Genomic DNA, 24,258 nt, shown 5'->3' on the forward strand with positions numbered 1-24,258 from the left:
ATGAGGATGGATTAAGAAATCAATAAAGTCATTTTCATGAAGAAACTGGAGCTGTTTGAATGAACTCGGACGCCTCGGTGATCATTTGACAGCAACTTCCCTCATTATTTCAGTCTAAATGTGATGATGCAACATTACGTAATCCATTTTTTACCTGCGGCTCCCGGCCCAAACTGGCTCCTCCCCCTACGGCGACCACGGGAACCCCCGTCTGGGCAGAGACGAACTCCAGCATGGGGGCCAGAGGGGCGCGGTTTGGCGGCGGCGGCCTCTCCTCCTCGAACACCAAACCCTGGAAGCAGAACGAAGGTGGCACAACGAAACACAGCAAAGAATCATTCATCATTAAGACACAACTTCATCAGAGCCGCCGTTTATTCTGTTCTTGTTCACCAAACGCTGGAAATAAATGAAGAACTGAGGACAATATTTGGAAACCCTGAGAATGAGCAGGTGATGTTTGAGAACTGCTTTTGCTTCTCCGTTTGGCAATCAATTTTCAGAGATAAAAATCAGAGTTTAGTCCCCGAGGAGGAGTGGCATCCAGTCAGAAGACGACCTGCTTCACGCTCCAGATACAACAGATAAGCCTCCAGTTTCTGGGCCGCGGGCCGGGGGGGCGGGGCTCGACCCCTGCTGACCAATTTTTACACCTAAACGCAGTTTTATTTTTCGCTATATTACTCGCGCGGCTCTTCTTGGACTCAGGATGAACGCCTCATGCCCGACTTGACGTGACAACAGGACAAAGAGCCGCCGTGGTTTTGTCTCTAACACTTGTTCTCGTACTGAAGCTAAGTGTGGCTGACAGCTCAATTCTCACTGGGAAGCATTTGATATTCAAATAGACTCCAGACAGAACCTGGAAATAAGGCAGCAAGAGTTAATATTGTATTTGATCCGAGACGTGCGGCACAACACCCCTCCATTGTTCTGACATGAAAAATGAACGCAGATTAGACAGACACATGTATAATGTAGCGCTGCACAGATGAATGAATGAATAAATGAATGAGTAAATAAAGCGGAGGGTGCAGCATGAATTCACGAGGAAATGGAGTGAATGAACAGAGAGGTTGTGGTTTCACATGAAACACCGCAGAGGTTTGGTGGAAACTTTTGGATCCTCTGTAGAATCTCCTGCTAATTTCAGCTCAGAGCATCAATTTGTACGTGTTATGAAATAATCCTTTATTATGTTCGAGCAGCAAGGAATGACTGGGATAGAAAGATGAGGGTGAAAAAGAGAGCTAACAGAAACGACATGAATAAATATGTGAAACTGGAAATCCAAAGATTGGGATTATTGGTAGCATTTGATGTTTTATTGAGCGCTAGCATCAGATTAAATGTTAAGCTTCTTAAAATCTGGTGTTTCAGTGATGTTCAAGGTGTTTGAAAAGTTTTTGTAAGTTTTGTGTTATGTCAGAGAGCCAACGAGGAAAAGGAGCTAGTCTTGTCTCTCTTTAGTGCAGTGCATCATGGGTAATGGGCGTGTTTGGTGTCTACCTGCAGAGGCGTGGTGGCCAGCAGCTCACACAGCTGCAGCAGAAGGCTTCCCGGGCTGCTCTCGTTCACCGCCAGGTAGATGACGTTGGCCTGACCTGACGGCGTCATCACCATCTCCCCCACGAGGGCCGCCAGCGACAGGGACGACGAGGAGGAGGAAAACGAGGCCATCGCTGCCGCTCCTGCCAACGAAGCTGAATCCATTACTCCCCTTCCTCCTCCTCCTCCTCCTCCTCCGCCTCCACCTCCTCCCGGTCCGTTTCCCGGGCCGGGCCCCAGCCCTGGCCCTGGCTCAGCGACCCCCGCGCCTCCCACCACCGCCGTCTCCGGGAGCAGGGAGGAGCCCGAGTGGACCACGGCGATGTTGACGCCACCCGAGTCCCTCTCTCTCTCCCGGGGCCGGAGCAGCAGGGGGGGCGAGGGGCGCGCGGGCCCCGTGCAGGCCAGGACAGCCAACAGCAGTGAGAGGGCGGGCCTTGGGGCCACCATGGGGCAAAGGGAGGGCCAGTGGCAGCTCTCAGATGGGGGTGGGCAGGTAAAGCCAGGTAGGGTTTAAGGATGCGGGGGGCGGCGGGTGACGTCTGTGGGGGTGTAAGGGGGGGAGGAGAAAGGGAGGAGAGGTGGGGAGGTGGGGGGGTTCAGTGGCTCACAGTGCTTCACCTGATGAGAGGAGACGCTGGAAAGGAGACAGAGAGGAGAAACATCATCATCCCACAGACGGCATCCATCTTCAGCCAAACTATAAGTCCTTTTTCTCCGTCAGCGTCCTATTGGGGGGGGGGGGGGGGGCTGATTTACGTGGACATTACGAGGCGTTTATTCGACAGTAAACAATGTAAATAAATGACACGCACGCTCCCTGTATTTACTGCTGCTGCTCAGGCTGCACAAGACGGACTCCGCTGAGCACGCCGCTCGCTCTTACTGCCGTTTACGAAAAGCTGCTGACGTTCAGGATTAAACAGACGAAGAACTTTACAGTGAGTGGGATTTTTATTTCCCACCATTTACACACAGCGCCTTCATCTTGTGAATTAGTCGCTTTGTCCATCAGAGGTTTGGTTGTGTGTGCTTTAACTCACACTGCTGTTCGACCCAAACGTCCAGCAGCGTAAATTTCATCTTTAAATGATCTTATATTGGCACTGCTCTGTTCCAGAATCTTCCTGCATCCTTTTCCCAACTGCTCTGGTCTACTTTCCAACCCGAATGCTGCACAAACAAAAAAAAATCAAATAGTGCAGCTCCTCCGTTCCTGCAGCTCTGTGCAGTGATGGAGCCGAGCGTGGAACTCAGCCACAGTGAATGTTTGTGACAGAAAGGAAAAAACAAGCAAACTACCAAACAGAAAAAACAAACTAACAACGGCCTGGTGTTCAGGTCGGGTCACCTCCGACGGGACAGAAACATCTCTAACAAATATATATTTATATTGTTCTTCTCCACAAACCAGCAGACTGAGGTCGACATTTGGAGAGGCTCCGAGGAACCGGCAGGAGCAGAGCCACTGAGGAATAAATGTGGAGAACAAGGAGAATAAGGAAGCAGAGACGGAGCTGCAGGTGTTGGGAAGGGGGGGGGGGACACATGTTTGTTCGGGAAAAAGAGCGTTTGGTCACGTTCTGCATCTGAGTGTGAACAACGAGACTCTGCGAGTTTACAGAACCACTCCTGCCAAAAAACAAAAACAAAAAAAAAGACTTTAAACAAAAATCACATTGAGCTGTTTGTTCTTTGCACAGGATCCCTGTTGGGAAAGGATGTTCCTCATCTCTTTCCCTCCAACAGCATCTCAGCTACACTCTGTAGCTTAGCTGGCTAAGCCGAGCTAATTACTTTGGATAGCTGCAATATATCAACATGCTCGTTGTATTTAAGTCTGAAATTAATAACCTTCAGCTTTTGGAGATGTAAAAAAAAAACAAACTGTACGTGTTTATTTTGCAGCTGAGCCTGCAGGAAGAATAAGCTGACTTTAAATCAACGTGTACACAGATGATGGCATCTTTTCTAGTTTGGATTTATATAAAAAACAAAAAACAGGTGGAGAAGAGACGGACAGAAAGAGCAGACGTGTTGGGAATTATTTCAGGAAAACCTGATTTCACAGTAAAAATATCTTCCAAATGTCATTTAATGTGTTGTTTCATATGGTTGTTGTCATGTTGTGTGTATCTTTGATCTGGGTGATGTTAACTTAGGAGTGTTGGAATGACATCATCATCATCAGAGCGGGCTGACCACAAACTGAGCTCCACATCCTGATGGAGTCAGACCTGCAGCCGCTTCAGGTCGCCACGGCAACCTGACCAGGGAAACACACGCACACACTATACACACTATAGTTTAACCATTTAGCAAGTGCACGTAAAGACAGCGAAGGTAGCGAAAGTCTCATGTACGATATGAACAGAGCAGCAATCCAATTTAGGCCATAATTACATTCATGTCAATAATTTAACAGGTGAGGGTCTCTCTCTCTCTCTCTCTCTCTCTCTCTCTCTCCCTCTCTCTCTCTCTCTCTCTCTCTCTCTCTCTCTCTCTCTCTCTCTCTCCCTCTCTCTCTCTCTCTCTCTCTCTCTCTCTCTCTCTCTCTCCCTCTCTCTCTCTCTCTCTCTCTCTCTCTCTCTCTCTCTCTGGGGGGGGCTACATTAATAAGATTCATGATGAAAAGAAATAAAACATGATTCATAATTGATGCTCATTATCAAAGTCAACATAGAAACACATGGCTGCAGCTGAAACACCGCCGTGAGCTGTCACACACACACACACACACACACACACACACACACACATCAGAGCAGTTTAATAACACAGAGCACGCTGTGTCGAGTTGTGTTGCAGATTTGGACACAACCTGCAGAGAGACGCCAAAGTCCGTCTCTCGTCCCAAATTCGAGGACCATCAGGTCAACGAGCTCTGACACCTTTTTCCTTCTGGGAAGTGAAGATGCTGAAGGAGTCAGGTTGTGTTGAAGTCTATGGGAAAATGTCCCTCCTCCCCCTCTGATGTATCAGCTCAGTTTATGGTCTCATGATGTTCGAAACGACGCTCCATTTAGAAGGAGGAGGGGTTAGGGGGCGGGGCTACAATGTGACTGGCAGGATGTCAGGAGAATAAGGTGATCCAACAGGAGCAGGAATCAGGCCCACTACAGTAAAAGCTGCCTCCGGTGCAGCGCTGTCAGTGATGGAGCGGGCAGGATTACAGAGGATGGTGGAATTAAATTACAGCCCCAGAAGGAGCGTCGTGCAGCTCTCCGGAGCAGCAGTGAGTCAGGCCTCATTGTTCATGCACAACATGTGGAAGGAGAAAATCTAAGACCTTCGACTGCTGCTCCATTCAGAACCGGCTGAGGACTATTTCATCCGTCTCCCCCGTCATCCTTTCATTGTGCACAGGCCGAAGTGTAGTCATTAGCAGCACAAAACGTCTGGTGACTCCACCTTCCTGTCGTGCCGGAAAATCTTTCACAGAGCTCGATCGCACGCTGGCATCACAAATTTTCTGAAAAGGTCACTCCGACTTTACAAATCTTTTTTAAAGATTAAGAGATTAGTTGTTACTTCATCACTGCCACTTACGTTTTTTCTGGTACTTCTACTGTTTGTTTCTACTCTGCTGCTGTAAACAACATTTCCCACGGGTGGGATGAATAAAGTACCATCTTATCTTATCAGTTGAGAACTGCCTGATGGGAAATGTATTTCTTTTGTTGTGCCTGGATGAAAACACAGACAATGACGAACTCTTACAGGCTCATTGTTTTCTGAATATTTAGCAGATTTCAGATTTTGTGACTGAGGCCGCTGACTTTGTTACGACATCGCAGAGCAACATCAGTCTAACGGCAGCCTGTGAGCCGTTCTCTGTGTGGACTGTATCAATACAGAACCTGGACCTGATTCTTAATAAAAAAAAACAAAAACCTTTAGGAGGCCTCGAGGACCTCATAGTGCTGATCAACAGGTGTTTGTTTTGCATTTGGTTTAACCAGCAAACACCTTTTTCCAGCTTTGACCTCATTAGGACGGGACGAGTTCATAGTTCATCATTTTGGTAAACTGCATGGCGGGAACAGAAACTGGATTAAGGGTACTGTATGACGATGTTTTTTTTTCTGCGGCTTTAGCCACAAAAAGTCACAGTTGGGACGATGGCTGGAACGGAGCGCAGCATCAGTAGGTCGGAAAATAACAATGGTAACGGCTGAGAAGATTAAAGAAGAGATTTCCACGTCTCTGCTAAGCTGCTCAGCCGGTGGGGGGGCATGTCAGAGGAAAAGTGAGAAGCACTTTGACCTGTCAGAAACAAATGTGAAATAAAAAGCATCTGAGACTCTCATCATACATCACCGCCTTTTCTCCACATGTTCCTCAGCATTGTAAAATATTATAAAAAAAATAAAAAGAACTGGAACTCACACCTCACTGTGTTTGTCACAGGAGTTTGGTAATGAATGAATGAATGCGGATGATGAGAAAAAACAGCTGCTGAATGAAGGATGCAGAAAAACTAGCAAAAACAACAACAGCCACGACGTTTCCTTTGCAAACAGCTGATCCAGTTCATTGGGAAGAGGAGAAAAGAGAAAATTTCTCTCTCACAGTATTGACCTAGTTCAAGAGTGTCAAAGCTCCTCTAATGAGGACAGAGAGAGCCGTCTGTAAACACAAAGTACTGCAGTTCATCTGAAAATCCTGCTGCAGCACGTTTAATATCTAAAATCTGTGTGAATTTAAAACGGGGCCGAAGCTGAAGCACAGCTGAAACATCGGTTTGTTTGGGCCGAATGAGAGGAGAAACTCCGGCAGCTGCTTCATCTGCTTCACCGTTTAAAAAGCTGCGTTCTGGATCATCAGAGCCCTCAAACCAAAGACTGCAGAAGACCCTCTCCTCACTCAGCACGGCCACGAAATAGAGTCCAAAATCTCACAGAAAGCATTCGAAATCCAGACGAACAAATAACTGCTAGTTCATTTCCTTCATCGTGACAATAAACACGCTGGACTGAATTTCTATACCAGCCAGCCTTTTAAATTCGATTCAGGCTGCCAGCTGCCAGCGGGGAGTACCTGAAGCCGAGCTGCTGCTCTCGGCCATGTTTGTACTTTTTCCAACCTTTTTCCCAGAAAGTGTTGGTTGGTGGTTAATATGCTAACAGAAGTGGGACATTTTTTTTAGCTCCAATTAGCAGGTATCGTTGTCACCACCGCTCATTAACCAACTCAGCCAATTAGTCTGAAAGTTCAACCCAGCTGCAACCACGACGGGGCAAAAACACTCAGTTAGAAAACCTGCATTCACCAAAACGGAGGAATGAGAAATCTACTGCCAAGCTGATGACAGCACAGAGTTTACATCGATTTTTTTTTTTTTTCTTGTACAGCCTGTGAATGCTCAACTCTGCCTTATCTGCCGGCTAATGGCTGATAGCGCCGTCAGGGTTTGGAAATTTCAGGCCAATTCACAAAGACAGAAAGAAAACCGAAACAGAGAGGAGAAGAATTGAGTTTGTATCTTTTGCTTTTTGTGGGAGAAAGTCTGGGTGTGAATCAAACCTGTTATGCTACGTAGCCTTAGCATCAAGCATCAGTCACATGGCCGCGCTGTCGACACTCGTCAGCCTCGGATACGTGGAGCATGCCGGGCAGACTGCGAGCTGCCAAACGGCAGAAGCGCTGGCACGCTCTCAGCCTCAGAGGTCGGATCTTTATTTGGAGGAAAGACTAAATGCTGCAACCTGAGCCGGCCTGATAGGATTCAAATGTTTTCCTTTCCTGGTGTTGAAAAGGTCTGACAGATAAGTGACCAGATAATCCCGGATGAAGCAGGCACAACTGTTATTGACCCGTTTTCTATCGCCGAGCCAGATTGTCCTGTGTATTAAAGGAAGCTTATATTCTCTCAGAGAACACATTTTGTTTTCTAAATAAAAAGCGGATTTATCTGCTGCTCTCAGTTTGACTACAGATGATGAAGGTTCCTCGTTACCTTCGACACATTCTCGTTATTTCTCCAAAACAGTGCTCGCTGCTGCTGCTGTGACCCATTTTCACATCAGTATCATTAAAATCTCATCTTGCTTTATGTTTTCTTATCTCGTCGGAGAACAAGATTATCTCCTCTGTCTCGATTAAAGTGAACAACAAGTGTAAAGAGTTTGAAAAGGTTTGGCGTCTCGCTGTGGCAGAGATGTTGAAGACATAACATGTCGAGTCATGAAACTGAATGAAGGGAATTTACCAAAACCTCCAGAATGAAAAGAAGTTTGGTCGACCAGCAAGGAGCTCGAACGAAAAGATAAAGTCCCAGAGTTCAGTTCAAAGGCACTTATTCAGCATTTTGGGAGGGCGAGCGTTGAAGTGTTGACTCTTGGCTGCCATGTTGAAGCCGCCACCTTGTTTGGATGTTTATTCATAAGAAGAAGCCGTATTTGGAGGAGAAAGTGGAGCTGAGGAGGAGTGAGACAGCTGAAACTCCAGCAGAGGAAAGTTCCTGCAGCACGCTCGATAACGTCGGCTGCTGCTGTTTCACGTGTCGGAGTGACGACTTGATGAAGATCAGCAACATTTCTAACTTTAGCGGTGAGGTGGGGTCGCTGATTGGACGTTTTCATGGGTCTTTAATCCAAACCAGCGTGGAGAACACAAAATAAACAGCTGCGGTGGCTCCGAATGAGTCAAAACAGGCGTGTAAATGAAATTATTGTTGGAAAAACAAAACGCTTCCTACACAAACGCCCTCTGGAGGGATTAGAACAAGGAGCGCTGTCAGAAGGGGCCGGATGCCGGAGCATATAGTTTGGCACGTTGCACTGCTGGTGTGATGGATGTGTGTGTGTGTGTGTGTGTGAAGGTTGCTAATGCGTGATTGATCATCAATCAGAAATGCATATGGGGGGGGGCAACATCTGCAACAGAAAACTGTCAACAGGAGGAAGGAAGGAGGAACTGCCCCCGTCAACAGATAGAAGGTTTATAGATGCGCTGTTTCTCCGAGGTGGGGGGTACAGCTCACCTGTGAGGCGTCCTCCTGTAGGCCCGCACCAACATGGCTGCTCCCCTGCGTATTAATTACATCTGTTGATGGCACCCTGACTTTATGAAATTATCAGCCTTCCCCTCCTCCTCCTCCTCCAACAAGCGTTCAGCCTCCATCTCTTCGCTTTGTTTACTTTTCTCGGTCTGTGGAGGGAATCCGGCCATGAGGCCAGATTCAGCCGGGACCTGGCTTCAGTGTGACTATAGAGTCCAATTCCATCTTTGGCTCGGCTCAAACTTCTTGATCTTGGTTCAAAAAAAGCCTGAATTTGGCTCTAAGGCGGTTGGTTTCATCTATCAGCAGCAGTCTTTGGTACGGAAGCAGGAGGGTGAAAACTGTGACATTTTCCATTACAGGACCTTCAGTGAGGACCAGATTATGTTTTTCATGATCAGTCGATGAACCCAAACTGAAAATGTGCTCCTTCCTTCTTTCATCTCTCGCTCTCTCTGTTTCCTTCTGTCTAACCTGAATTTTCCAAACGTCTCCCCTCTCCTCATTTTTTTCTTCTCCACCTTAATCCTGCCTCCTCTCCTGTTCCCTTAATCCCCTCTCGTCCTCCGCTGCCTTCCTTCCTCACTCCTTCCTCCTCCTCTCCCTCTCCTGTGGGCCATCCGAATTCATTACAGGCTGAGCTGATTCATGATTCAGTCCCACATCATTGGAGAGCACGAAGGCATGCCTATAAATCTGCCGCTGCACTCAGCGCACACACGGAAAAGGAAAACACGTTTCATGCATACATATCAGCATATCAAAGATGTGGACAAATGAAGACGGTGCACAAAACGGAGCATGACTGCGGACAAACACGCGCACACAACACGCAGTTACAGCAAAGCTTCCCGTGTCGTCCCAGGCAGCTGCCTGCTGCGACTCCTGGCTTGGTAACTAGCAGCAGAGCGTGAGGTCGTCTTCACAGATGTCTGAAGGAATACAGTCACACAACTTTACAGCAGCAGAGGGGGAGGCAAGAAGTTTAAGACAGTAATGATGCATTCATTTGCATCAGCAGATTGGCATCATCACCAGCAGCGCCTCATTCATCAGCAGCCGACGAATGAAATCCATTTATATTCAGCGAGGCGCACGGCGACCTTTATAACTCAACATCTTCATGGCAACACGATCTGCAGCCGAGGCCCCTTCGCCGCCTCGACTTCGCTCTGTCGGCGGCGGCTTTTAGTGTTCGGCCTCTCTCTCTCTCTTTTTTGGCTGCTTCACAGGAAGCATTTTGACACCGAAGGAAAGGCAGAGGCGTGAATGAGAAAAAAAACAACGATGTGGGATTTCCATTTAGCGGATTTGGTCTCATGGAACCGGCTGCTGAGCAGAACTGTGACCAACTTCGACAACACATGATGCTAATCAACAGCAGCCACGTTAAAATAAACACGGCTGCTTTTGACTGACAGAAAACATCAACAGCTACTGAGTTTAAAGGAATCACAGCACGGCAACTCAAATGAGGTTGTTTTTTTTTGGAATAAATAAAAACAATGCGGGAAAACGTGAGAGCGTTTAATTCTATGCTGTCAGCACGTCAGGAAGACAAAGGTTATATCACAGAGACGCACAGCTCATCAAAACAAAGTCACAATGTCGAAGAGTATAGAAGTTCAACCGTTTTCTAATCATGATGATGCTGATGATAGCTGAGGCCATGTGAGGCCTGTGTGTCTTCCTGCTGGAGACACACAACAGCTAGTTTGCTGCCATGTTGTGCGTTTTGATATGTGCTGATGTTTCAGGTGTGTGTGAATAAAATATGGACCAGGGGAAGTGAGCCAACTGAGGTCTTACTCAGCATCCAGGAGCGAAGGCGAAGATGTAAACAGCACAAGTCAATGTATCTTCCTCAAGTCAGTGAGCTCGCCAATTACACACACAAACACAGACACACACTTTTCATCCTCACTGCCCTCCGTTACACATTCACTCTCTTTAATTAACCCCCCACACACTCACATCTACCCCCGTCTCTCCTCGGGTGCAGAAACACACATTTTCCAGACTAAATAAGCACTTTTCCTCACACACACACACACACACACCTATTATACTGCAAAATATGGCATCACGCCACAAAAAAAAGGGGCGATTAAGTTAAATCATACTTTTAGATCTTCGGATGAGTAGAATGAACTCGTTTCTTTGGCGTCACTCGCTGCCATCCGAGGAAGATTATCTGAAGCTTGTGCAACAGGTGCGGTTACCGTCCAAAATACAGAGCGGACGCACAATGACTGAGTCCCGACCTCACGCAGAGCTACAAACACACACAAACACAATCAGAACTGTTGGTGATTGGCTGCTTTTTCTACACATCACTTCCTCATGTCATTAGTTTGAAGCAGAAGGCTTTTCTGACCTAATGATCTTCCTCCTCTCCAGCTACTTGTTTCCTTCCCCTGATTCCACTGCCGCGATCCCCCCCTCCCCGATTCTTCACCGCCAGGAAGCAGATGGGGCGGGGGGGAACAGCACGATGAAAACCGCTCATTTTGGGAATTAAGAACGTTAACTTCAACAGATGAGAGGAATGGACTGTAGCTCTGCAGCTTTGATGGAAATATAGCACACACACACAAAACTGGTTGATGTGTCCGAAGCCTTTGAGAGAGAAAATCAGAGCGACCACATCTTCATTCACACGAGGGAGAAAGAAGACGGCACGCTGGACTAATAAAGTAGAAGATAATGAGCTCAGAGTGAGAGACAGGAAAGGGGCGAGGGTGGGGGAGGAAACAGATATTAAGGCCAAATATTCCTAATAAGCCCCTCTGATTCGGCTGATGTTACAGCTGCTGTGATGGGAGGCGACGGCGTCTTTTTCTGGCAAAAACACTCAGCTACTTTAGTAAATTGGAGCAATTTCCACCCACAGTAATAAAGCGCATCATGTAATCGGTTTCTCTGTGATTGTTCTGCAGGAAGACGTCGTCTCCTTGCCCTCATTGTACGTCGGGGGGGGGGGGGGGGGGGCAAAAACAAGCAGAGAGCGCTTTACAGCACATCCGGGCCTCCGCTTCCTTTAGCGCTGGCAGAGCGCTCCCTCCATTCGTCCTCGCTGCACATACGCCGCACAATGGATGAGCTAATTGTACATATTGTAATGGAAAATGCTTATACACCAGCCGGTGCCAAAATGAGATACCCATCATTACTGCTGGCGGCGCACAGTCGACCGCCATTACAAAAGCGAGCTAATTAGGCAGAAGTGCGACAGTTGATGGATTTCCTACTGCAGCCTACCAAGACAGCTGAGCCTGACCTGCCTCGGTCATCGAGCTGCGGTCGGTTTCTTACTACAACACAGCACATCTGTTGGTCCCGCAGGACAAGCAGGACAGTTACCTGTGTAACTGGTGTTTTCAAAGTAAGTGAGCATCACTTTCTGATGCCGAGTTACAGCTCGACTAAAACTGGTTTAAATGCAGCGCCTGTTTTTGACTCCGGGATCTTCCACTCTGGTCCATCTGGTGTTTTCAGTTTTTGTCTGATTTCGGAAAAAATGAAGCAAACTGGCGCCGAGTGAGGCAGGAAATAACAGAGAGATTCATTATTGTGTCGGACTCTGACACACAGACGTCAGATGTCACGGCAGTGAATAAAACCAATATCATCAGCTGTCAGCTGCAGCAGATGGGCCCGTCACCCTCCAGACTTTCCTTTGGACCGGTCAGAAGTGGATCTTCTTTCTCAGCCTGACTGCAGATCCATACTGAAGGTCTGCAGCTGGTCGTGACTGAGAGTGTGCCAGGAGGACCGGGGGTTTCGGTACCGCCTGATTTGTTTGGACGCTGATGGTCTAATGAAACATCTACTGGAGATTTACTGAACCTTCGGAGCACACAGCCGAGAGTGTTTCTGCTTCTGCAGCTCTTTGATTTGTCGTGCCGGCTGACGCCTCGACAATCGTCCAGGACGCCACGCGGCAGAGAAACAGGACATGCAGCTAATATGTGACAGCTTCTAACTCTTCTCAACCAGCGTCCTAATGAGGCGTGTAAATCTGTCACAGAGCGACGGGGGGGGGGGGGCAGTGGGACTAACAGCCAATCAGGCTGCCCGTGATGAGAACATCACACCAAGACTTCTAACCATTTATCACAAACAACAAACGTTTACACCCCGCGTCTTCATCTCATGACTCTCCTGCTCCTGGGCCACATTCACTGCCAGAAACTTTTCTGGGCTATCCACAAAAAAAAAAAAAAAAAAGGGAAGTGGGTCAGCTAATCAATACGGCAGCATCCCTGAGGCCAATGAAAGCATGACAGATGTACCTGCCAGAAGCCTTGAAAGTCCCGACTGTCGAGGGCTTTAATGGGAAACTGGACTCTGTGAGGCCTGAGAGACGAAATCAAGTCCCCCTCGGGGGGGTTCCCTTCAAAGCCGAGCGAGGAGGCTTCGGCTGCACACAGGGGAGCGCAGATATCACATCACAGGGCGCCCAATTAAACCCAGCAAAATATTTTATGGAAATGAATTCTTTTTGAGACTACGGCAATAGAATTTTATCATTCTTGGTCTGCTGTTGTTTGTTTGTTATATTTTTTTTCTGTCAGTGAGAAATAATGGGCTGTTTTGTTTTGGGGTTTTTTTTAATCTCTGTGGAGATTTAAAAAAAAAAAAAAAAAAACTCCTTACTGCCGCTGAATCAAAAATTCGCCTCAAGAAACAACGCACATGTTTTAATCCTGTTTACTGTGCAGTGGTTGCATATTTTAATTTCTGGGTAAGTGTGACGGTGATATCTAACAACACTTCCTCCACAACAGATCAGACGTGTCAGTAAGGAGTGATGGAAAAAAAAATCACAGGTCATTCCCGCAGTAATCTCTTCTTACTGTTAATGCTGCAGGTTCCAATCACATCAGGCTGTCGGTGTATAAAGAACAAGTGCAAAGTTCGCAAAATGAATAAAACTGATTAGATATATCTGTACACGTACATGAAAACAGCAGCCAACACCAGAACCGCCAACGTACGGCTGGAAAGAGTCGGCGTTTAGCAGCGTAATAGCAGAGAGGGTGAAGGACGGCGGTGTCAGGGGAGTTTTAAAGCGGCGGCCTGAAGACAAAACAGGGAATTCAGGACAGGACACGGTTGGGTTGGCAGATTGGGCCACACGGTCTGGGTCCGCTGCTGACGTCACCGTTAGCTCATTGTAGCAGCGACTGTCACATCCACAGCAGCATTTCATGTTCACTTAGAGCCGCTCAATCCAGAATTAGATTCAATTTAGATTAAATATTCCGCTGGAATAATTCCAACACACCAAAAACTGTTTTTAGTAACAGTGATGGTCATTTTAAGAAGCTGCAGGCTTCAGAGCTTCTTATTGGCTTTATTTGTTGTCGAGGTTCAGTCGGTGAGCTGAAGGCAGAAGGGCGTGATATTTTTGCTTTTATGCAGCTGAACATAAATTTTGACGAGCAAACCGTTTAAAGTCACAGCAGGAGGAAATAAAGGAGGGGGGGCACCTGGAAATGTTTTAACGTGGCCTTTAAAGCAAAGTCAGGAGCAGAAATCAACTGTGGATCCGTGACCTTCATTTCTGATTAACCAGCGTATCACACACACTCACTGATTCTCTCACATTGCTCAGCCCCCCCCCACCAGAACAAAAAGAAAATAGATATGGATACATGTGAAAACAGCACCAGGCAGTCGTCTCCTGCTGGCTGTGACTGTTACTCGCAGGTTTCCTTCCTGACTTGCCGGCATGATGAGAGCGAGATGCTGCTTCCTCGCTCTCAGGCTGAGGTTTGTGTTTCCGTGTTTGCATTTGTGTGTGTGTGTGTGTGTGTGTCAGACTGCGCAGCCTCTGCACTGTTTGCTGTGGGGTTGTGTTTCTCTGTGTCCGCAGTGAATCTTGTGCGACTTTAATGTGTTGTTGGCTGCAGCAACCCACAGACCCGTCGCACACAGCTCAGGAGATGCACTGCAAAACACACACACACACACACACACACACATCTGTAGTGTTGTAAATTGTTAAGGACATAATTAAGTGCATTGATTGGCTGACCTCTAACCACAGAGACTGCAGCAGTTCAGTGTTTGCCATCCGTCCTCCATCTCAGCCTGTGAATCGGCTTAAATCTCCTGAACACCATTTAAATTGGAGGCTTTGTTTGTGTTGAACTGAGAGCAGCTCTGCTGTACAACATTCAAACAACACGAGCAGACGTGCCCTTCGTGTGGACTCAGCTCTGCACGGCACACATTCATGATTCCACTCGTGTGGTTCCAAAACCAACGGGATTAACACGCGGCTGGAAAAGCCTCCTGTTTTCTGGGAAGACGCTTCAATTTGAATCTCTAAACTGCCTGAAATCTGCTTCAGTGTTTCGTCGGTCGTCAGAATCTTCCAAATTTCAGCTCGGGAACACGCTGTCACCTGACACAGAGGTGTTACACACAGTCGGCGACGCCTTTTAAAAACACCACCACCAACTGACGAGTCACTCGGGAGAGAAACCGACCGAGCGATGAGACTCCACGGATCTATTTTAGCTGCGTGGCTGCTCTTTAAAACTGAAGGTGTTTCCTCCCTCTGAGTCTGTGTGACAACGTGCGACACGTTCACGTCCTCGAGGCGTACGTGTTTTTGATGTCGAAGACAAACTAACAACAGCTTCACTGCTCCGCTCTTAAATAATGCAGCCGCCTGTTCCAGCTCCCTCCTTCACCTCTAAACGACTTTATCTCCATGAATGTCTTTCTGATGCCGCCTCTCCTAAAAGCTGTGCATCCTGGGAAGAGGTGGGACCGTCCTCTGGAAGAAAACCTGCAGGACTCGCATCAGGACCGAGCTGCTGCCAAATCCGCCGAAAACAAAAGTCCTTTCACTTTACATCTTCACTTCTGACGACCCTCATCCAGAAGGACGTGGTAATAAATCAGAAGACCACCAGAAGAACGTGTGCTCAGCGGTTTGGCCCTCACTCATTGAACTCCCTCTCCCATTTAGATCAATACTCTCTCGGCCGGATGCCGCAGCAGCTGAGTGCTTTCTGTGTTTTATTGCAGTAAATCTGCGGAAACGGCCTTTCAGTGCTCATTTTAAAGGTTGGCCGTTCCTCTTCTGAAGTTAGCACGCTAGCCAGCTAACAGCGTCCCGATTACAAATAACTACTGAGATAATTTTCCTTTGGCTGCTCGGAGCTGGATGAAGCTGAAACTAGCGGCTGACGCCAACATCAGCGGTGTAGTTTTAGTTGCATACAGAGAAGATAGATGGTCGCACAAAAACAGACAGCCTGCTTTTGCTGTTGGGGAAGCAAAAAGACAAATAAAGCCGGACTTTGCTCCTGCAGATGTCATGACTGACCAAATTGGCTTAACTTCCTCATTACGCTCTCACTCGATTGTCTCCAAAGCCGAAGCGTTTCTCATTAGGGTGTAAACATTCGCTCTGCTCGTTTCACAGTTTCACATTTTACAATCACCCTTTTTGTCATGACGCTCAAACTCTCCTCAGCTCTGCCAACGACAGCTGAGATATCTCACCAATATCTTGCCAGCTGTCCGGCTGCGGGCTCTGGCAGCCCTCAGTCCAAGTTTATGAATATGTTCTGTGCTGATTAATACCAGCATCATACATTTTATTTTTCACAGTGCTGCACCACTGATCCGTGAAAATGTTGAATTGTAAATTTACATTGCATGATAGGTAATTGCAAAAAATAAATAAATAAAATAATAATAAAAAATTATCTTTGGGGAAATGTAAAATGTTCCATTTGAGATTCTGTATCGTTACTCAGCCGTTCCCTCCAGAAGGGCTCAGTGTGAGAGCCAGCTGGTGACTGGAAGCTTTTCCACCACCAGTTTTAATCACATTTCAGGCAGGTTTCGGTAATTTGCCATCACATCTGCGAGCGGAAGGCTGCAGGTTCAAATCCCAAACCAGGTGGTTTGTTTTCTTTCTCCGTCAGTTTCTGTGATCGTGCTGCAAAAAGTTCAGACCTGAAACGGTTTCTGAAAGCGCTGCGTTCTTTGGAGCTCCTTGTTGTCACTTTGTGGGTCCATTTGTGTTTGTTTTACATCATAATGAGATTCTTTGAATCATTTTGCCTGATATTGTGGCCATATTCCATCACTTCGTGTTTGCTTTGAACCTTTTCCAGTCATTCTACATCACTTTGTATTGTTTGGGTTTGTTGTACATTGTAATGTGATCATTTTGCATCCTTTTGTCGTCATTCAGCATCACGTTCTTGTCACAGCTGCTCTGCCTCCGTTCACCTTCAGCTTCGGCGCTCTTCAGCCGTTTCTCTCGGCGGTCATCAGCGAGAGGCTGAATTATTGTAATGTGAAACACGGCGGCTCATTCAGAGTCTCAGCAGAGTGAACACACACAGACTTATTAATGGCTGGCTGGTAAAAACATGTCAGCACTCTTTTTAAATATCATCGCAGCCTCCACATCTGCTAACACGTTTCATCTGCTCCGACGTGGGCAGCATAAATCTGAATGAGTTTGTTTACTGCTGCCTGCTAAACAGGAGGAACTTCATTATCAGAATTTATTCGTCCTTGAATATAACAGGAATGTGTCTGTTCTGCTGTCATATTTTATCTGTTGTATTTCATTTTATTTTTCTAATCCATATATCTGCAGCGGATCTGTTTATCTGCACGAAGGTGATGGTGACCTTGTTGCTCACAGATTTTCTGCCCTCAGACCAAGAAAACAGTAAACATTTATGCATTTTAAGAAACATCTGAAATATTTACATTTGTAATGTGAGAATTTGCGCCTTCTCTGCTCCCCTCCGTGGAAACGGAGTCACTTTGGGATCTCACTTGGTCACACCGGTTTCCGGTTGATGTGACTGCAGCTATTTTCATTCTGTCCTTCATAATCAACGTCGCCTGAGAGGTCAGCGACATGTGACTGTGATCATCGACACTGACCACGGTGACCACGGCTTCACCTACAAACGCACAAACTCGTGCCCGCTTCAACCGCACACAAATTTACACGTTTGAACTGTCCAAAAACATATGACACACACAATGCAACAGTCCCACCTTCCCCGGATGAGCGAACACACACCTCAGCAAGCAGAGGCAGCATTTTCAGGTGAGTGTGTGTGTGTGTAGATAAATGACGGTGAAAAACAATAAAATGTGTGCATGTGTGGAAATGGGTGCTGAGACTCCAGCAGGAATCGATAACTCCCTCCGGCCTTGACCCCCGTTAGCTCCCCAGTCCGAGTTCAGAGTGGACAGCACACAGTGCGACGGCCTGTTAAACATGAGGGGAGATCAATTTTCCATTTATGCCGTCGATTCCCGTTGTCTTTTAGTAACACTCTGGACTTTTAAAGGATTTCTCTCAACTGCTGCTGAGCTCCACCGTCTCATTGACTCGTTATCCTTAATAACTTTGTCGAGTCTTCATTCATATCACTTTCTGACATTGTGTTTTTTCACCCGCAGCCAAAATAACAAGAAAAAAAAGGAAGATCTTGAGAAAAAGCCCGCAGGCCGCAACAGATTTATCATTTTGTGTGTTTGTTTATTGGCAGGGGAAGACGGGATCAGCTGTTATTTGGGAAGTTGATGTTGCATGACGGTTCAATATTAAATCCTCTGAGAGTCACATTACTTTTATGGTTAGGACGGTTCCTCCAGCTACAGCCGACGACGCAAAAAGCTCGCTGAGCGCTGTGATGAACAGAGAGGAACAAGGCGATATCTTGTACTGAACATCCTGTTGGGCTGAAGAAGAATGAAAAACATTTACTGAGCTAATGAATCAGCTGAGACCTCCGGACATTTTCCCATACACTTCAATCAGTTCAACCCTTCAGCACATCTTCTCTGACCTGATTGGCTGAGAAATGCCTCAGCTGAGTGTCCAGAGATCTGATTGGTCCAATTCTCGTCTGAGCCCGAAAACCCATTCAGGCCTCGTCCACACTGAGACCCACCGGACAGATTTTAGCAGAAATATTCTCTCAGAGAATTCTGTGCAATATCCAGAAATAAATAAAACATCCAGAGCTCATGAATATTCAGATGCTGGCCCGAAAAGCACAAAACTTTAATATTTCCAATATAAATATGAACTGTAGACTTAATGTCAAAACAAGAGCCTCACCTCTGAGTGTCCCAGAAACCGGACCTGAGCAGCGAATCCACTTTAAAGCAAATATTTCAACAGTAATTCGGTTTCCACTCTTTGAACGCGGTCTGTTGGAGACAGAAATTAGACTCATTTTCTCGTCCCGTCATCGGGATCACAACGGCTCGGGGTAAGAGTCGAAACCTCACACTCATCCTGTTAGTGCTTTTGTTTCAGTGAACAAAACAATTAGCCCTCGCCACCGCCGCCGCCGCCTCGCTGCTCCAATTATCTTTTGGATAATGAAGGGCGTCGAGGTGAAGTAATAACTCTCTGGCGGCCATGCTGGACGTCCTCCTCCAGCTCCGCTCCTCTCCGTGCACAACAGAAATCAATAAACACGGCTGAGAGGGAAGAACTTTTCCAACCCTGATAAATGTGAACGGCGGTCGTCAGCGGACTAACACCTCCTCCGTGCAGCGTCATCTTTTACAACACAAAACAATTTGGTCTAATGCTGCAGATTTTTCTTCAGGATCTGAAAAGGACTGCGGCAGATGGGGGATTGGCATGTCGGGTCCCGGTTGGGCGCGGCGTGTGGCCTGGACTCTCAGCAAAGTGTTAAAAAGTAAGAATAGAATTTGAACTCTTGAACTGAACACCAGTTTGACCTCCTGTTAACATTTTCACTTCTGTAAAATAAAGTCTGAGGGAGGCTGAAGTAGCAGCAAACTTTTAAAGCCTTTGAACGCATCGCCAACTGCAGCGGTGATGACAGCTGCCGCTGTGTGATGACTTAAATAAAGCTCATGAATAAAATAGAATAGATGGTGTCGCCTGAACGCCTCGTGATGCGTTCCCAAAACACAAAGTGTCTGTAGAAGTGTTTATATTTCAGATTCACATTCAGATGAGCATCATCATCATTCGGGTGCAGTTAAATTCACTTTTATATGCACATGCACGAAAAAAAAAAAAAAAAAGATGGGCTGAGCTGAATTTCTGAAAAATAATGTGATGATTCAGAGTCAGTCAGCTCGTAGATTCTATCACTGCAGCAGCACCTCCGACACGTCCACCTCCAGCATCTTCTCAAACTTAATGAATCACCGTCTAGAGTCTGTCGTGGAGTCAGAGATGGGAACGTTGGGAGCGTTGATTAGATCCTTGTGAGAGGTGGCAGTGATGATTGTATTGTTGTTATACTTCCTGGTTTTATTTCCCCCGGCAGATTCCATCCGAGCCTCTCTGGCCTCGGACGGGTTCTAATATCATTACAGACTGACGTTTATCCGATCTGGTTGTTGTTCAGTAATTAAATGAGTCGGAGACGATTCGCTCATTCGTCCGATGAGTCGTCGCTCCCGATGGACAAAAGGACTCGCTGCTGGTGATCAGTCTGTTGGAGTTTTTCCACCCGATGACCCGATGCAGGTCTGAGGTCCTGCTGAGCTGGACCTCATCAGGCAGATGGACACAGTGGTGCCATAAATAAGTGAAAACCTCAGACCTTCGGACGCTCTGCGCTCTGACACGATCTCCCTTTTTCATCTGCATCTTTGTGCTTTTGTCCTGCAGGACGGCCTCCAGCTGCTCAGCAACGAGCCCACTGTATCCTGGACCCTCCGCTGACGCATCACCATCCATCTCTGTCTGATCGCTGAACTCCAGTCTTTACGTACTGTACGCAAACACAACAAACAAACAGGGCTCCTCTCTGAGGTCAGCAGATGAAGGACGGAACGGACAAAAAGAAAAAAGCAGGAATACGGAATAAGGTGGACAGTTCCATTCAGAATTCCTCCCTTCGAGCTCAGATGCTGCGCTCTCACTGCTGACACACACACACAGACACACAAAGGCACACATACATCCAGACAGGCCTTTGTGAAGACACGATACACGGAAAAGTGATTGTCCAATAAGGTGTCCTTCATCGCCGTGGTTACGGCTGCATCCTTACCCTCCGTAAAACTCAAATAATAAAATAAAATCTCGGTTTAGGAGACTTCCTGCTCAGGACCACTCGGCCATCAGGACATCCCATAATGCTCAGCCTTCTCATGCTGTTTGGCTGTTTGCAAAAATGACGCACAAAAAAACTGAGCAGCAGTTTTGATGTTTGAAGACGGATGTGATCCAACCTTTTTCACAGCTCACACAACGCAGGGAGCGACGGCCATCTCCGTGCTGGTGGAAAGAGCAACACATCCCAGAATCCATTATCCACTTCCTCACCCCCCCCCCAAACGCCAAACAGCCTCCAACTGTATAATATACCGCAACAGCAACCCAGCTCCTCCCCCGAGAAACACAATCACACATCATATCACACACGGAAGGTCACACAGTGATTTAAACACACACACACTGACAGATGGAATTCAATTTCGTCACAATAAACTGTTTTCCTCCGACACTCCTGCTGCTGCTTTCTGCCGTAAATGGAAATTTCATGCAGTTAAAGAATCTTTTTCTGGTTTTAATGAGAGACATAATGATGTTTCTGCTTTCTGACCTGTCTCACTCTTTTTTTGTTAATTAAAAAAAAAAAAAAAAAAAAAAAAAGGTTGACCGAGCAGATCTACCACCTCAGCTACGGACGACCGGAGAGCACGGTGTCAAAATATCTCTCGTTTTATCTTTTTATTATTTTTGGACGCATGTTTCAACAACAACAACAACAACCGAAAAACGATAGTCTGCATTAATGTTTAAAGTCCTTTGGATTCTCCTGCTGTCTCCAACTTTGGAAATTACACAGTCACAGTCATGATTTGTTGTTATGCAGAAGGTTCTGAAACTGATTGGCTGCCCCAACACAGTCCCAGAAGAAGACGCCGAAACCAATCATTGTTTCCTATTTTCCAGCAACTCCAGCAGATTTATCACCAGAATCAGCCTCAAGGCTGGAAACACTCATTACCGGCGAAGCAAACAGGACTTGAGCGTATATTTCAGATGTAATTTCTCTCGTTCGTTAAATAATCTTTCCACCACCTGCAGGGGGCCTGAAGTCCCTGTGAGGAGTCTCCAAGTCCACATTTCTCATTACGAGTCCTCCAACCTGAAATATGGCCCCTACGGCGGCAGGCATCCATCTTCGTCTCAGTAATAAACTGGAGCTCATGGTCGGGTGACGGGTTGGTCAGACTTAAAACAAGTCTGTCGTCATGGCAACAATGACCACATGAGGCCGTCCTTTAGAAAACGCGCCCATTGGTCGTTTTTTTTTTTTTTTTTTTTTCTGACATAAAGTCAGATCAATCAGCGTTGACCAACAAAGTCCACGTCGGGAGGAAGTTGTTGTGGAGTGAGTTAACGTTATCGTTGTCATCGTAACTACGGCAACAGTTATTCAGGAAGTAGCTTTTGGACCTAAACAGACTCGTTACCGAGGGTCCGGCAGGCCGCTCTTCGTTTACACCGGCGATAAAACTCCCGTACCAGCCGCTGTTGGGTTCAGTGAGACAACAGGAAGTAAAGCGGCGCCACAGAGACGTTCCCTTTTAACACACTGTCTCTCTTGTGTGAAGGTCCGTGTTGTCTGTTGGAGGTTTACAAGGTGAGAAACATCGTCAAAGTGGTTGTTTCAAAACGATGCTGCTGATTCACACGAGCCAGCGGAATGAACAGATGATCCTGCGATAAGGGCCGTGATACATTTGTCCCATTCGTTATTATGCAAACTAAACCAATTTAGTTCCACTTGTCATCTCGTGTTCTGGTGCTCACACAAAAGGTCGAGCGTGAATAAACACCAGTAGTTTGTCTCATGAAGCCACAGATACTGAACATGCTTTTTTATTCATGACATTTTCATCGTTTTCTGCCTCTTCTGGAAACCCAATTACCCGCACACTGCAGTCCTGTCAGTGTTAATTATCCCCTCGTCCGTCAGAGGACAACTGCAACTTCTGTTCATCTGCCACAGACGGCCCTCAGACTTCAGGGAGTCACGGGGTCGCTGGAGTTTGATGCTGGATTCAAAACATTTGTTCTACACTTGAAAGTAAAGCTGCTGAAGCTAATGCTAATCTACACAGCAGAAGTAATGCTTACAAAAAGTGAACCGTCTGTTCAGACTAATGCTGATGTCACTTTCCAACAGCGTGTGTGTGTCATTTCTCAGGACGTTTACTTGATTCATTTCATCCAAATGAAAAAATCGGAGCGAGCTCAATAAGACGCAGCTGATATTTTTTATTGGAAATCACAACATGCATCATCTGAAGGAGTTAGAATTGGGGAGTCGGTTTCTCAGATCCCTCAGAGGTCGTTTGGTCCTCCAGCTCACTCATTAAGACAAAACTCTTTAAGGAGTTCAATTGTTACTCTAATTAATTTGAGAAAAAGTCAAATTACCACAGAAGAGCAGAAAAACTGAAGTTGTTTTACAACCAAGAGGGATGAAAGCCGCAGCAGGATCAGAAGAGGAAGAAAAAACACCAAACAGTTGCAGAAATGGACAGAAAAGACGCTCAGCTGGAGCTGTCGTCCTTTTAGCATCCTCACATTCCCGACTGAGGCGTGAGGACAGTTTCTGAAGGTACGAGCTGCTCGTGGATCTCCACTCCGACTCGGACACACCTTCCTCACAAGCTGTTTGCCTTCGAAAGGACGCTTTAGCATTTCCCATCTGGGGCCGCTGGGTGACTCGATAATTTCACCTCCCGTCTTCATACCCTGCAACACGATCGTACTTCCAGCTCATGCTGGATAAAAAGCGTGAAAATATGACACTGCCGCACAGAAAAGCATTTCAGATGTCAGAATATGACCACTGTATTGACTCTGCAGCAGAGAAACAGGAGGCTGCTGTGGCCACTGCAGCAGCGACGGAGAGTTCATAAAGCACAGAGGAGAAATGACGGAGGGCTGTTTATTACAGCCTGTCTGCGATAAAAGGGCCGTATTAAATTAACATCCGTCACACAGAATTCCTTATAAACTCAAATATTTGGCTTTTCATGTCGGCACAAGGAGTTCCTCCTAAACACATCACAGTGAAAAAGCAAATGAATCAAAACGAACGAATGCATAAAAGATGGCTGAGGTGCGTCCTGACAACGAGAGAGCGGCTGGGAAGGCGGGCTGGCGTCTTCAACTAGCCGAAGAGATGCTGAATCGAGCTGATGGTGCTCAATGAGACATTCAGGGAATGAACATCCACAGAAGATGCTGTTTGGCCTCATTTCAAGTGGTCAGCTTAAGATTCTTTTTTTTTCTGCGTCTCCTTTCACAGCGTCAGTTTGTGTTTTAACGTGTAATTAATTATGGAAATGACATACACAGATAAATAAAATCAAAGACCCTCCACGGTGAAGTGATAATTAACGCTACAACCGCAGTGACCACGAACACTGTCAGCTGCCGCCGGTTACACGCCAACAAACCAAAGCTGCTTTCTGTGGGTGCAGTCGCCATCACAGCTGTGAGGTAAAAAAAACAAAACAATTCATCCAGGAAGACACGTTTTCTGTCCCAAAACTAATCCGGATTTGGGAATAATATTCAAAATAACATTTCGCAGCTTGATAGAATAAATTGAAAAAGACTCTCATCTGGTAAACTTTATTTTTGCGCCTTTGCTTGGATGCTAACTGCATTTCTT

At 46.6% G+C, this 24,258-nt stretch overlaps 1 protein-coding gene across 1 annotated transcript in view; it reads right to left on the reverse strand.

Moving 5' to 3' along the window:
• grin2da (glutamate receptor, ionotropic, N-methyl D-aspartate 2D, a) overlaps positions 1 to 1,998 on the reverse strand; it is a 90,437-nt gene extending 88,439 nt beyond the window's left edge. Inside the window, exons 1-2 of the mRNA XM_029514788.1 lie at positions 1,510 to 1,998; positions 155 to 292 (exon numbers count right to left, since the gene is read on the reverse strand). Coding sequence (XP_029370648.1) covers positions 155 to 292; positions 1,510 to 1,998 — 627 coding nt within the window. The remainder of the gene's footprint in view (positions 1 to 154; positions 293 to 1,509) is intronic.
• Between the last annotated feature and the right edge of the window lie 22,260 nt (positions 1,999 to 24,258).

Source organism: Echeneis naucrates, chromosome 11 (genome assembly GCF_900963305.1).
Source record: "Echeneis naucrates chromosome 11, fEcheNa1.1, whole genome shotgun sequence".
In the NCBI taxonomy this organism is placed as follows: domain Eukaryota; kingdom Metazoa; phylum Chordata; class Actinopteri; order Carangiformes; family Echeneidae; genus Echeneis; species Echeneis naucrates.